The sequence below is a fragment of the Chlamydotis macqueenii genome, chromosome 4 (assembly GCF_036417535.1).
Source record: "Chlamydotis macqueenii isolate bChlMac1 chromosome 4, bChlMac1.mat, whole genome shotgun sequence".
Taxonomy (NCBI): domain Eukaryota; kingdom Metazoa; phylum Chordata; class Aves; order Otidiformes; family Otididae; genus Chlamydotis; species Chlamydotis macqueenii.
Window position 1 is genome coordinate 71,172,191 of NC_141559.1, and position 14,712 is coordinate 71,186,902.

The window sequence follows — 14,712 nt, forward strand, 5'->3', positions numbered from 1 at the left end:
TTTGTCTGAGATTTCAAATTATTATTTTTAGGAAGAATGAGAAAAAACTGGTCTACCGTTTCGTGTTTTATACTTCAGTTTCTAGTCTTCTTCCTTAAGTGCACTCTTTTGTTTCCAGCATACTTTGTTATGCTCATTATGTTTCGTATGGAAATTCTTGTTATGCAAAGCAGCTCGTTCTTACTGGCTGTCCAGAGCACCTGTATTGTGTAATAAATTGCCCCTCTTAAAGCAATCTTACAGCTTTCATGAAATGAAAGTTTTCTCTCTTTTTAAAATGAACATACGTTTTGATAACTAAAAAGCTGTCCTTTTGGTGCATGATGGAAAACACTGCATCAGTTATGCAGTTTACCTTGGATAAAAGTGACTTTGCCAGGCACGTTATGCATAATTGTTAAAGGGCTGATTTTCTCCTTGATCATTGTAAAATACTTTTTTTTTTTCCCTAAATTATAGCACTTCAAGCATTTGATTCTGGTGATTCAGCAGTTGGTCTCTATGGTTTCTCTGCCTTCCTGAGCCAGACATTTTAATTGCTGCTTGTTGGGCTTTTTTTGTAAACCCATGCAGCCTGTTTAGCTCTGGACATCTTAATTCTGCAGTGCACTCTATATAGATAGCAAGAAGGAAGCTTTTACTGTTAGAGTTGATGATATTTTCAACCATGCAGCGCAGCAGCTGCTCCTGTCACAGTTAGGATGCAGTGCAATCACCCGAGCTGGGTATCTAATTACAGAGCGGGGTCTCTCATCACTCGAGCAGGGTCTCTGTGGATGCACTCTAACTCCCTTGTCGCGGCAGGAGTGCAACGGCTTTTTCTCTACCTTAGAGAATGTGAAAAGGTTCCGATTATCCCAAAAGCAGGGCAGCAGTGCCCTCTCCTGGGCAGCTGGCGGGGTTTCCCCCCCTTGCTGGTGGAGGTGGCAGGCAGGGAGCACGGAGGAGGCAGGGAGGTTGCTGGCTCTCGGCGAGACCCCTGTGAATCCCCCCTGCCAGCATCCCTGCTGTGGACTTCCTACAAGCAGGCATTTCTTCTCATCTCCCATCAGCTTTCTGGCAAAACACCCGCTGCTCTTGCCCTGTTAACCAACTCCTCAGTCTCCTTGAGTTTTTCCATGGATTCACTGTCCTGTTTGAAGTCCTGTACAGATTCTGTGCATGTCATGGCACTTACTTAACATCACTCCCTGTCAGTGATGCAGATATTGAACAAGAATGAGTTTTATTAGACCAAGAAAAAGTGTAGCAAAGGCCTAGCTAAGCTCACAACAGTTGCTCTCCAGTTAAGTAAGCAACGTTCCAATTTTATGATATGTTGTTTTAACTATAGTAACAGTCAGTATCTGGATCCTGATGCTGAAGATCTCCCTCCCATCTCCTGTTATAGACATTACAGAGTGAATTTCCGCCCCCCCACCTCTGGCCCCTAGGTTCAGTTTAAATCCATGTGACTGCTTATCTCAAAGCCAACACAGAACAGTACTGAAAGCAAGGCTTTTTTCGTGATGTAGTGAAATACTTTATCACCAGCTGACCAGACACAACTCATTGCAATGGTCACAAGTTCCAGCACAAAAGTTCCAATTACTCATCAGGAAGAAAAGATCCTCGGCATTAAATGGGTGAATCGCTGGAGCAGCTAATTCAGAGAGGATGCAGAATATCCATCCTTGGAGAGTTTCAACACTCAGCTGCACAAGCAGCCTAACTTTGAAGTTAGCCCAGCTTTGAGTAGGAGGCTGGACTCCATGTGATAGCAGATGTCAGATGGTGAAAACGGAGATACCTAGGTGCCAGTCACAGCTCAAAACACTTGCTTTATAATGTAAATCTATAAAGCACTCTCTCTTTAGTTTATTCAGAGGGGCTCACAGGGAGCTTTGATCATGCTTTACAGGTACATATCAAAAACACTTCCAGAAATTCAGGGGAAAAATGCCACGCTTTTTTCCTCCTCTTTTTAACATCAAGGAACAACTATTGCAACAATTCGTGGTTGTATTCAACCTCATTCACAGCTTTATGACAAGGGTGTAGTTTAAACAATTCCTAGGCATGGTGTTGGAGTCATTGAGTGAATTATTTATCATGAAAGAATCAAAATAGCCGTCTCAACCGTCTCTCTGGTGTAGAAAAATGTGAAAATACTTGTCATGCAGAAATCTTGCTGAAAGGCAGCTTGGACCACACTGAAGAGGTGTGCAACTTAAAAGACTTGTACGTTGGACCTTCAGGCTGGTGCCAGCCACTGTGCAATGTGGGCAGTTTAATTCCTGGCATAATCAAGTACTCCTAAGTGTAAGAAGTCATGCATAAAGCTCCTTTGATCCAGCCTGTGCACACCATAAACCAATACCAGGGCAAGCACCAGGTTAGCACCTTCACTCACTCTGTCTTGGCATCTACAGCAGTCTGTGGGAGTCATTCTGACATCCAGAGGTCATTACGTAAAACAGCTTTTTGGTTGCGTTTCTTCCATCTGAACAAATACATCTTCCATGTGTTCAGCAGAGGCTATGAAGGGCTTAGTGCACAGCTGTCCAGCCTGCTCCGTGCTGTCTGGGAACCATCTCTGCCCTGGGAGGGCTCCTGGTCTCTACACCCTCACAGCTATGGCCACTGATGCACTACAGAGCATCAGGAGAGGGGACAAGGGTCTGGACCCTGCCAGCTGAAGACTTTCAGGAAGAAGCTGATGTACGTGCAGGTTGGCTTACTTCCACTTGTGAGGAAGAAGCTGCTAAGCTTAAAGCTTTTTAAAGCATGTGTGACCATGTAAGCATACATTTAAAGACAGCCTTGCAGGTACATCTCGCTGGGCTAGAAAAATTGCAGAATACACAATTGGCTGGGGGGTGGGGAAGCAGAGGTGGTATGCTGAGACCTTACTTTACCCATATTCCTGCAAATACTTTGTTATATGCTACACAAAGAAAAAATATCTCAAACTCTGCATTTTTACTGTATTATAAGACTCTTCCACACAGTTTATTTTTAATTGAATACTCCTCACTATTGTCACTGAAACATACCTGGAAAGCTTGTGCAAAGTTCACCAAAATAATGGTGAAAACTATTCTCAAAACTGTTCAGAGGGCTGAGATTTCATACTTGGCCAGGTCTACAAGAATTAGCTGGTGCCAAGTAGACTAGCTTGACAGCAAAGGCAGTCAAAAGGAGACACCTTGTCATTGTGCATTAAGCTGTGCAACTCCTTGCTCCAAAAATGCCAAGATTTTACATGGGTTTGAAAGCACCTTGGCAAATAAAATCATGGCAGAAAAATCCACTGGCAGCTACAAAGATGCTGCTACTTCTCAAGAAATTACAAGGCACTGCAAACGAGGGAAACAGAGGAATATTAGCATTGTATGTTTGTTCTTTTCTTCTGGCCTCCCTTCAGCTTATGTTGTTGGCTACTGGAACCCAGAGAACATGGTCAGCTGATTGGGAGTCTGCATTTTTAGTTCTTAAGGATGAAGATCAGTGTATTGCTAAGAGAAACATTTAATGGCTGGCACAGCTGTCAGTTTTGGTACAGCCTTAGCATCATCAGTAACAGGCTTTGCTGCAAACACAAATTCGAACATGTAGCTGCATTGCTCTGTAGCAGACAAACTGTAACACAAGACAAACTGGTCCAAACTATCACTCAGGAAACAATCCATGGATCCAGCCTTCTCTTTCACATCACTGGATTGACAAAAATAGTCCTCAGACTGGTCACAGGGACTAATTTCAAGGGGTCTGCAATAGGGAAGAGCCAGTATGATATTATTAGGACTATGTCAGGTATTAAAAGGTCACAGCCCGGCTGCAAATTTTTAAAAGCTTGACAATTCAAGAAGCATGAAAGCTTTGCATTGCTTTCTTGTAATTGAAGAAACAGCAGCTTCCTACTCACAAGTTCACAAATTGAACATCTCCCAGCTCGGTGTCTTACAAGGGAGCAAACTCAAGTATAGTTTCCTATTCTGCAGATGTATTCAGGATCACCAGCTAATACACATTTTATTTACTGTTTTACTTTTTCAAGGACAGGTTAGCGGTGTATGGGCAGGGGTAGTGCTGTGAAATAGGCCTCCAGGTGGTAAGAGAAGCAAAACTTACCTTGCTCAGTTTAAACCCCCACCGTGAGCCTGTGCCAGCTCTCCGATGGTGTATCCCAGTAACCATCCCAGTGAGGCATCCTTCACTGCACCTGGTGACCATGCAGAAAGGTACCTGTGCTCCAGAAAGTCGCTGCTTAAATCACATGCAGGTAGTATTGCATGTCCAGAATGCAGAGATGCAGGCATAGGACAGGATCCACAGGCGTCCTGCAGGCTGTCCCTCAGCAGCAGCGTGGGAGCAGCTGTTAGGCTGCAGGGGCTGATGAACATCACGAGCACGCTACCATATTTCTCCTCGGAGAAATCATAGTGGAGTTACATTGACCTGACAAGCACAGTCTGTCTTGTTCGCACAGATGCACTGAACCATTAAGTGCCTCACAAAAACCCACACATGTATTTATTCAGTCACTTCACTGTGGAAAAGCAAATGCATATTAACAACTGTGGATCTTGACTAGCTTGTAGGCAGAGTTCTTTGGTTTAGGATGTTGTTCAGCATGTAGGAAAAGTGGAATCCATCAATGCTGGTTAGACAACGATAATGTCTCTCCCCTCAAGCATGATAAGCCTCATAGACCGAGTACAAGATTTACTGAGAGGTGAGCAACTATTACACAAACACATACAAGAAAATCACTACGGAAATTGTAACCAGCAGTTCCAAAATTTTCACACCATGTCAAATAATTTACCACATAGTTTCACAAACCAGCTTTATTTCTGTTGTCAGGGTTAGATTACCAGAAGTGTTGCTGACCCTGTCAGCACTCATAGCAAATGGGCTGGAATAGGACTGGAGATGGAGACTTAGCATTTCAGGATTGCCTTACCTGCTAGGCTGTGGGTTATTCCAGGGCAGGTTGTCCTCAAGCTCCTCTGCTAGCATTATTTCAATTCTTTTGAAAACCTGAACCACCACGTGAGCAAGTTATTTCACTTCATATAAAATACCTGAACTACCAAGTGAGCAAGCAAGCCTACGGATAAGGGCAAACTCCAGGCAATAGGAAACATGAATTCGAATCCTTGGCAGAAGGGGTTGTTCATTAAAAGCTTTATTTTTCTCTTCCTTGGGTGCAATCAATTCAGTTCACTTCAGGCTGAATTGCAGTGTTTCTTCAGTGGTTCAGACCAAAGCCAAAGCAAAAAGAAAAGCTGGCTATTCAATCCAGCTCTGCTGCCAAGTATTCAGACCAAGCTGATCAAAATGGAGTTTTCCAGGGTAGCCGTTCCCTTCCTGGACAAGCTGGAGGTGACAGCATACTGACTTCAGAATAAGATGACAAGCTCCAGGTAGGCTACTTTCCGAAACTTTTACATCCCACATGCACACAACTTATTGCTGTGTGGAGAGGACAGACCAGTGCTATGTGGTCAAGAACCCCATCTAGATAAAACCACTCCACTGGCACTGCGCTGCTACAAGACTTTTCCTGGTGCAGCTTTGTAGTGAGGACAAGGGCAAAGCCCAAGGGGAGGTGTTTTGCTGACCTGCTTAATTTTGTAGCACCTCACCCTCCACCACAGCCCACTCTTCCCACAACATCTGCAACACAATCGGACAAGTAACAAGTGACAGAAAAGGCGTCTTTACATAGTTTTGAGAGAAAGCATTTCCTTCACTCTTAAAGAAAAAGAGAATTTACGTCCACTTTCCTCACCTTACCTGCAACGTCTTGTTCATGCCATGGCTAAACACTGTCCCAGTTCACTCAGCAGAGAAAACCAGTATGAAGTCCAATACAGCTCAGGTCAAACTGGAGCACTGCATACTGGTTCTGTACTACAGATGAAGATGATGGCAATCAATTACCATTTCGAGCAAATCAGTTGCAGTCTTGAACGTCTTGGGGAAAAAAAGAATTTAGGTCTCATTTGGCCAAAACTGAGGCAGCTGCAATGTAAATGGTAAGTATGTTTTTACTGTGAACTCTATTTAATTAAGACAGATTATGGCATGTTATAGTATGCATATTCAGACATCTATATATTTAACACCTCTTGTGATCTAAAGTGGTTCCTTCTTTCACATGATGTCAGTCTAAAAGACAATTTCTCTTGAGTTTCTCCATTCTAAATTTTCAATCATCGAGCAACAGCCCTGGAAAACAGAGGAAGACGCTTAACCCATCAATTAATTTCCTTTATTTCACAAGCTTTGAATTCAGAAATTGAACCACAACTAGTAGATCTTGATACGGTAGAGTAAGTAAAAATGCATGTGATTACAAAGGAAAAACTTTGTACAAAAAACTTTAAAAATCCGACAGCAACTTGGATTATCTGTAAGTACCAAAAGTCTCATGCAGAGGGAGAGCACTACTGCCCAGGTGGAGAAATCCCTGCAGGGTGGGAATGGCATTGGTATGTATAAATTATGGCTCTGTCTAAAATGGAAACAAGAAGGACACAGACTTGGAACATAGTGAGTGGGGACAGACAGCTGCTACAGAGACCATTTGTCATTACATGTCCCAATGTTTTTCTGTGTCTGAGAAGTGCTTTTTGGGTTTATAATAAATTAAAGATGAAACAGAAGCTGCCTATACTACTCTACTGCATACTTTCAAGATGGCCATTTTCTTCCTTCATAAGTGTTTTTGGTGATTTCTCAAATACGAACATTGATCTTGGCATTGTGTCTAGTCAATTGTTGGCAACGTGTTCTAAAGGGACTCACTCACAGAATGCAACTTGCATAAATAACTCAGTAACATGCATTAACTACTCTAATAACAGCGAAAGGGTGCAAAGGAACCATCATTCAGTTACGAGACGAAGCTAAAACCTGTAGTCACTAGAGGGGCAATGGAAGAACCATGCTTTAAGGTGACTATGGCATGAAAGCACAATTGTGAGGCAAGTAGTTCCAAGCAAACACACCACACTATTATCACCTCTTCCTATACAAAAAAAAAAGAAAGACATTTCGGTTTTTTATTTCCATTAGTACCAAATAAAACTGTGGAGTCAATAACACAGATATTGAAGGGAATGGACATTATTCCCGTGATCCTTCATCCTTGTCTTTCTGTCCATCATCATTTTTCAGCCAAGACTGGTAATATTAGAGCGACCACCAGGAGGTGCCACGATGCGGTGGCCAGTGCGGCGTGGGTTATTGTCATCTATCTGAGCTCCTGCAACAACAGAAAATTAGGAAACAAAGCTACGAAAAGGAAGGAAACAGCAGTGATCAGATTTCACCTGGCTAGTTCCAGCTATGCTTCCCTCGCGTCATCATGAGCTGGTTTCTCTTGAGCCAGACCCCTGACTGAAGGGTAAGGAGACCTGCAAGGCACATTTCTGTGCCTAGCTCCAGTTGCCTTCAATGAGAAGTGTAGGACTAAATGTTTGGGATCAGATTGATGCTCACCCTACATGAGGCATTGTTTTCCAGTGACTTGAAGAAGAGCCCATGCAGGGAGGACAGCCTACAGACTGAGTTCCCTTTGTGAGATCAGACCCTGACAGAAAATATTGCTGTTACAGCTAAAAGAAAAAAAAATTGTCTATATGCAGAGTGGGTTTTTCAAACTTGTCTCATTATTTAGAATACCTGCCCCCACTGAGTCCATGGGTTAACAGTACAGTAAATGTGATGTTAGTGATCGTAAATCCATCTGGAAAGTAGCAATGAGCTGATGTAAACTCACACCCACTTCAGACTGTGTTTTAAAATGTTTCTGCCAGGCTAAATATTGTCTGACCACATTCAGCTTCCTAAAAGCAATGTAAGGCTACTGTAGAAGAGCAGAATCATTTTAAATGCTATTGTAGTCTCTGGTTCTGCTTAATTTCTTAAGAACACAATAATGTGTGTTTGCCTGATTCAGATCAAATTCATACCACTAGGTGCCTTAGTAATACCCAGATCCAGCAGTGGACTGTCAAACCATAGCTTCAGATGCTTATGAAAATCCCATGTGTTGGTTATCATTATCAGAAGTCAAATTGCAAGCTTTTTTTTTGCTTTATGTAGATTTACGTATCTGTATGTGCTCACCATGGCCCCAGGTGTATAGGCAAAAATGTACTCCAACTCACCAGAAGGATTTTTTAAATTTTTGCTCTCCTTGGCCTTTCTTCCAGAACTTTCATTTAGTTTCTAAAGACAGGATCTATCAGGGATTAAAACTCCACCATCGGCTCCCACAGGGGAGAAAATCCAGTGACTTCCATAACATCATAAGGAGCACCTTATCTACCAATTGGGCTGTAGACTTTTGAAGGATAAGGATTTGACATACTTATAATTATCTTCCAATGACAAGAATTATTTCCAACAACTCCAAAGGGTAATTTTCCAGTCTGTTTTTTATGTTCTATGGAAAATGTTTGTGGCACCAAGAGCAAAGAGGACAAGAAATACTCTAATCTGCATATGAATAGATTCTGCACATGGTTTGCCGACCATCGACAAGGACAGTTGAGGTTTCCACATCTAGCAGTTTCTGGAGATGCAGCAAGAAATAAATCTGAGACGTCGGAGCCCCATTAAATTGCACTCGGCCGAAGTCCCATCAGCCGTACATACCACCGAGGGGCCTCAGTCACATCAACCAGACACCTCACCTAACTGCAGTGGGTCAGGTTAACAATACTAAAAGGCTGCATGCAGAGAAAAAAATTAGATTGCAAACATTTGGAATATTTGGTAATTTGTAAAATATTCCTAGGGAAACAATGCATAAAAACATATATATACACACTCATATATGTAGTCACTAAATGTGTGCGTGTGTGAAAGAAAAGTATATACATACACATAAGTATATATAGTCCCTTTGTATTTTATTAAACTGGTAATTATGATTGAAATTTATCACCAATAAACCATAGTCAAGGCTATAAAACATTTCTCATGAGTCAGGCCGACTTACCTGATAAGCTAAAATTAGACTGATGGAGGTTTCTGATTGGTGGGGGCTGGTTTTTGGCCGGGGAGGATTTAGTTGAGGGTGCAGGAGTTGCGTATTTTGGCGTAGCTGGGATTTCATACACAGGCCCATCATACATTCCTCTGGAGACTCCTTGCAGTCCTCCCACCTAGATCAAGAGAGGAATAAACACCCAGACACTGAAAGCTCTGATAATGCTCCCTATTGATACTCCTGCCTGTATGCAGAGACCTCTGAGCACAGAGCTATATTCTGCATTAGCTGAAGCAAAAACACACCTGTAGTCTCATCAAAGCTACACTCTGCTTTATGTATAAAGCAAATTATAAAGCCTCCCCTCTCCATTTTTATATACATAAATTATAAGAGGGAGATCGTTATTAGGCATCCTTCACAGTCAATAGGGAAAAATGGGATTTGAAAGAACAGATCTGACCTAAGATCTTTATTTTAAGTAACATCAGTCACCATCAGGTCTTCTCTCTCCATTCAGAGTCTGCTCAGCAGGGTTGGTTCAGTTGCTGAATTCCACTCTGGTTGTTGCAAGACTGACACCCACTACACTGACTGTAGCAGTTTCACTCCTACCTGTATTCTCTCTGCTCCTCCCCTTCACATGCAGCATGATCTTCATTAAAACTCATTGAAAAGTGGTGGCAATTTTTAAATTAAAATTTCAACGTTTTCCACTTCTTCTCATGAATTTCTCATAACTAGCAGTTATATACTAGACTGTGGCATGGGACCCACTGGTCATTATTTGTCAACAGAGTGTCTGTCATTTGAGCTCTGATTTCAGTTTGAGGTCTCTAGATTTTATCCCTGTACAGTTCCTGTAAAGAATATGAGAAGACAAACATAACAGCCTCACAGGCCTTAAAATCTTAAACTCTAGGAAATAATATTTTTAGAAAACAGCTCCAATTTTCAGGAAGAGCCTGAAGCCACTGAATCCAAAGCTCATCAAAAGGATCAGAAATCTGTGGCTTACAAGATTTCAAAGCCATTTCCCTAACAGGTCAGGAATGAAATTAAAATGCTGTATAGGAAGGACACTATTCACAGCGTTTGGTTCAGCTCTTAAAGAAATCAATGCCTTTTCCTTGCTTTCGGTGACGGGGACATCAGGCTCAGAAGAGGCACCATCTCCCAGGGCAAGCCAGAACTAATGCCCAGAAGGGACCAGCTGCCGATTACGGCAATGAAACCATCTCACAGGGATCCCCAAAGGCAGGAATTTATACTGCCATCCCTGCTCCAGGGATACACTTACACTGCTATCCCGTGCCTGTCAGAGTTTTGCCGCGCCCTGTTTGACATGTTTTTTCTATATTCCTTTGTCATGCACTGACCTATTGAAATGGGGGCTGACTGACCATCATTGAGTTTTTCTAATTATTTCCAATCAATAAAATTTGATAGTGGCAAAAGAAACACATACATGAATCTGCTCTCCCTTCCCCTCAGCAGGCAGCAGAGGGAGCTGCAAGAGCAAAAATTATCAGTGTTTTTCTCAGTCCTTGCGCAGACCTGGGTATCTAAAGGGAAGTATTTCATAGGCATCTAAAATCAAACGTCTTTCCCAAAATCCAGGTCTGCTTGCAAGATGCAGGTTACTTAGTCCGGTTTTGTGCAAACTTCTGCTATAAGACACCACTCTGATATTTGTTTTTAAAGTGGTGTTTTCAGCATTTAAATGACATCGTCACTCATTTATATTGCACTCCCATGTGCTAAGCCCTTGAGAGGCAGATATGAAGCGAAGGCCCATGTCATCTAAGTGGGTAATGTAAAAGTGTAACTGATTGGTATTTTACAAAACTCTTTTGCAGACACATTTGATTTTTACAGTGCCTCTTCTCATAAGAAGAGCAGAGATTTTGTATCCTACAGCTTGACAGAACTTGTGTAACAAATGATGAAAGATAAAAACTATCAACATGCTCATAGACTTAATTTCAGCTGCTATCCCTACAGGCTATGCTTGGTTGAAGAAAACAGGGGTCAATTTTTCTTATTACCTGTGCTCACACAGTGGCTTTATTGCTCAGTGGCAGGAAGCAATTTCCAAATAACCCCGAACTAGTGCCAAGCCAACTGATTTTCAACAGAGGAGCACTAATACAATTCAAAACCAGAAGTGACTCAGTCTTAATCTTGGTCTTGGCCCGAGATTTTTATTAAACACAAGAGAGAAGTTTTCTGAGCTGTGAATGCTGCTAGTACTCAGCGAATGCATCACCAACAGTTCAGAGATGCCAAGTGTGAGTATCTCCAGCTTACAAGCTTTTCTTCTCTGCAGTGTGGCTGGTCAGTAAGCAAAGCTCAGTAACAATTTAAAATTCTGTTTTTCTTCTGGCTAATCCTCCTCTCAAGTAAGTTTTAACTTTTTCCTGAATTTTAACTAACAGGAAATTCTATCACTATTCCACTTCCCTTCAAAAGCCTGTACAGCTGGAAATGAGGCAATTCCACCAACTGGCAATTCTATGCTCTACCCATTGAAGCTCACAGTGTTAATTAAGTTCCATTAGTTCACACTTGCAGAGGAACCAGTTTTTCGGTCACATTTTGAACAAGTTATATATAGTCCATCTGACACAGATTCAGCACAATAATAACAAAAAACCATGCGCTACTGTGGTTCCAAGAGTGTACGGCTATAAAGAAGATTAATATCTGACATTACCTTATTCCTGATTTTGATGCGCTGGTAAAGATATTCAGGGAAAGGTTTGCGAGGGATGAAGCGGCCCATTCCCTTATTTACGTGCAGATTTCCATCTTCAAACACAATCTTCCCTTGGCTTATGACCACAAGCGGGGCACCATGGCACTCCATTCCTTCAAAGATGTTGTACTCAACAGCCTGAGGATCAACCAACATATTCACTGCAAGTTCGGTACAAGATCTTTTTCAGTTAGTAACTTATAGTCTGTATTTGTTGTCAATAGTTTTAGACAGCTGCCATTGAGAGGTATATAAAATTGTTTTGCCTGAATGAAAAGCAGTACATTTTGATAGGAAATAATCTCTCTGATGAGATTTTCCTGGATCAGACTTCTACTTTCCATTGCTCACTTTTCATCAATGCTTTATCTCATTTATTTTTGAGGACTTTCCATATTTATCTAGAGCCTCCAGAAGTGCAATCACCTTAATCAGAAGGAAAATTGTGACTCAGCTGCCAGATACGCAGAGGACGTGGTCCAACCATGCACCTGCTGTGATTGTGTAAGGGAATTTCAAAGAGGACAGCACACATTCGTCTGAAAAAGCCCAGAAAGGAGTAGGAAAGCCTGAATCTAAATGGGATTAACTGTCAAAGGGCAGTTTGACAGTTTATTACTTTCTTGAAAATACAGAGATCCCAAGACAGAGAAATAGAAACTGAACCACCTAAACTTACTTTTTAAAGGTTTCTAAAGGCTTGTGTCTTTTTAATATAAGCCATATTACTGGATTTCCAGTAAAACATTTGGAAGAGTTCCCCAATATAAAAGATAAAATCATCAAACAATAAGATAACAACTTGGAGATACACAACACATAAAATAAAACCTGCCACAGTCAAAATCAAAGCAACTGTGAGTCACTGGTACTCTGCACTAAGGGCAGAGAAGTATGTGGCAAAGCTTTGTAATTAAATAGAAAATCCCAGCCATGAAGCTGCTCAGATCTGTATTATCAAGATATTTAAGCATCTGTCATAATTTAGAATGCTGTTGATTTAATAATGTGATTTATAATATCAAGTGCTTCTCAGGTAAGCAAAAGAAAGGGAGCTGGTTTTAAAATTGTCATCACAGTTTTACTAAGCTCAGCTGCAGACCTGCTGATTCACACCTACTACAGATCTGCCACAAGCATGCAAAAAATTGTGCAATGGAATATGCAGAGAGAAAAGAAATCCTTCCTGATCCCACTGCTTCCAATGAAAGGTTTCAGTACCTTCATCTTCTGAAATATTTACCCATTTCAGAACAAGGGTAAGCAGTTACCCTACTCCTCTATATCCTGTGCATTTGGTGTTCATGTGAATTAGATCAACATTTGAAAATCAACAGGGACATTTCTGTTTTCTTGCTGGTTTTCCTGCTCTCCTTACCGATTTATGGCTTTTGGCTGTTATAGTCTTCACCTTATCAGGGTCCCAAATAACAACATCAGCATCCGATCCTACTGCAATCCGGCCTTTTCTTGGGTACAGATTAAAGATTTTGGCAGCATTGGTGCTGGTGACAGCTACAAACTGGCTCTCGTCCATCTTGCCTGTGGCCTGAAAACAACATGATTTGAGCAAAACACGCTGATAAAATGGGGATTTACTATTCAGAGTACTGAATGGTCAAGGAGATATTGGAAAGCACGTAGTTCATACATATGGTGATGATACATGAAACAGATTTTATCAAGAAGGACTTTATACATGGTACATTACTTGGGAGTTTCAAATAAATGAGTGTGTTGCTCCTGGCAGCCCAAAGAACAGCCCATCAAACCTTAATGCAGGTGATACCATCAAGTGGCTCAGTTGTCTAAGGTCCCTTTCTCTCCACACTGATGCCGAAGGGTGTTTTGTTACTAGTCCTAGTAATCTCCATTTAAATGTTTTAACAATTTTAAAACACAAAAACTTGCGAGTATTAGGAGATTAAATAGAAGATCAAGATTAGGGCTTTTTTAGAAACATTTCTTCCAAATTAAGTCCATTCTACGATGGATGGTAGTATTAACAAACTTACACTTCTGAGTAGTACAACCCCAGTTATAAAGTCCTTGCCTGGAGGAATGTCACCACCAACTGAACTTTTTATACAGTCAGCGATGGCTTAATAGCAGCTGTACACAGCAGCATTTTGATTTCTCAGGAGGGTATTTTGGGGTCTTCCCTGGCAATAAGCAAGAATAATGTTCCAAGGAAGAACAACACTGCCAATTTTTTAAATATTAAATAAAGACTTATTTCCTGTCTGGTAAAACATGAGATTTGCAAAATATAAGCTACTCAGCGGTGCAGGACTGAACGTAACCACCTGTAAATCCCACGTTGCAGCCCTTGCTGCAGCTCCTTCCCTTTGTGGGAGTAAGGAAAGAGAAACAGCCCCGGCTGGCTGCACTTCGCTTCCCTGCTTTGCCTCTACACAGCAGATACCTGAAGCTGCTTCTGTGCTTGGAATCTCAACAGTGGTCCCTGAAGAACACGGTTATTAAACACAGTCTGGGAGAACTGCTCATGAGAGCATTGTAAATCCTACCACTTCCCAGTTTGCAACATGCATTCAAGCGTAATGCAATGTAAGGTCATGAGCGTGTGTGTGTGTGTGTGCATGGATGCGTATGTGAAAAATAGACAATGGAGGGAGGATATCATTATTTATTAGGATCCATGGAACCATCAAAAAATTGCTAATTTATACCAGCACCCCACCGCAAAATATGCCAGTACAAATTACATGCAATGTTCTCCTTCAAAGCATTTGATAGTCTAGCCTCAGGCTTGGCTGCCATCCATTTGTGATTTCTCAAAAACGATGAGATACTTCCCAAATTCAAACAATCCATTCATCACGTTTATACAGGGTCACTTCAAAATCATTAAAGTGCTCCAGATCCTACATCTCTGAGAAGCATCCACTCTGACACAACTGGCAAATTCAGCGGTGGAGTCTCTGAAGCCTCAGGTCTAATA

The 14,712-nt window shown here is 41.6% G+C and overlaps 1 protein-coding gene across 2 annotated transcripts in view; it reads right to left on the reverse strand.

Moving 5' to 3' along the window:
• Positions 1 to 6,248: 6,248 nt before the first annotated feature.
• The window catches only part of CRMP1 (collapsin response mediator protein 1), a 51,554-nt gene continuing 43,090 nt past the window's right edge, over positions 6,249 to 14,712 (reverse strand). For both annotated transcript variants that reach the window (XM_086746944.1, XM_086746946.1), the window contains exons 11-14: positions 13,129 to 13,299; positions 11,709 to 11,888; positions 9,002 to 9,167; positions 6,249 to 7,258 (exon numbers count right to left, since the gene is read on the reverse strand). In XM_086746944.1, the coding sequence (XP_086603070.1) occupies positions 7,167 to 7,258; positions 9,002 to 9,167; positions 11,709 to 11,888; positions 13,129 to 13,299 (609 nt within the window). In that variant the 3' untranslated portion in view covers positions 6,249 to 7,166. The remainder of the gene's footprint in view (positions 7,259 to 9,001; positions 9,168 to 11,708; positions 11,889 to 13,128; positions 13,300 to 14,712) is intronic.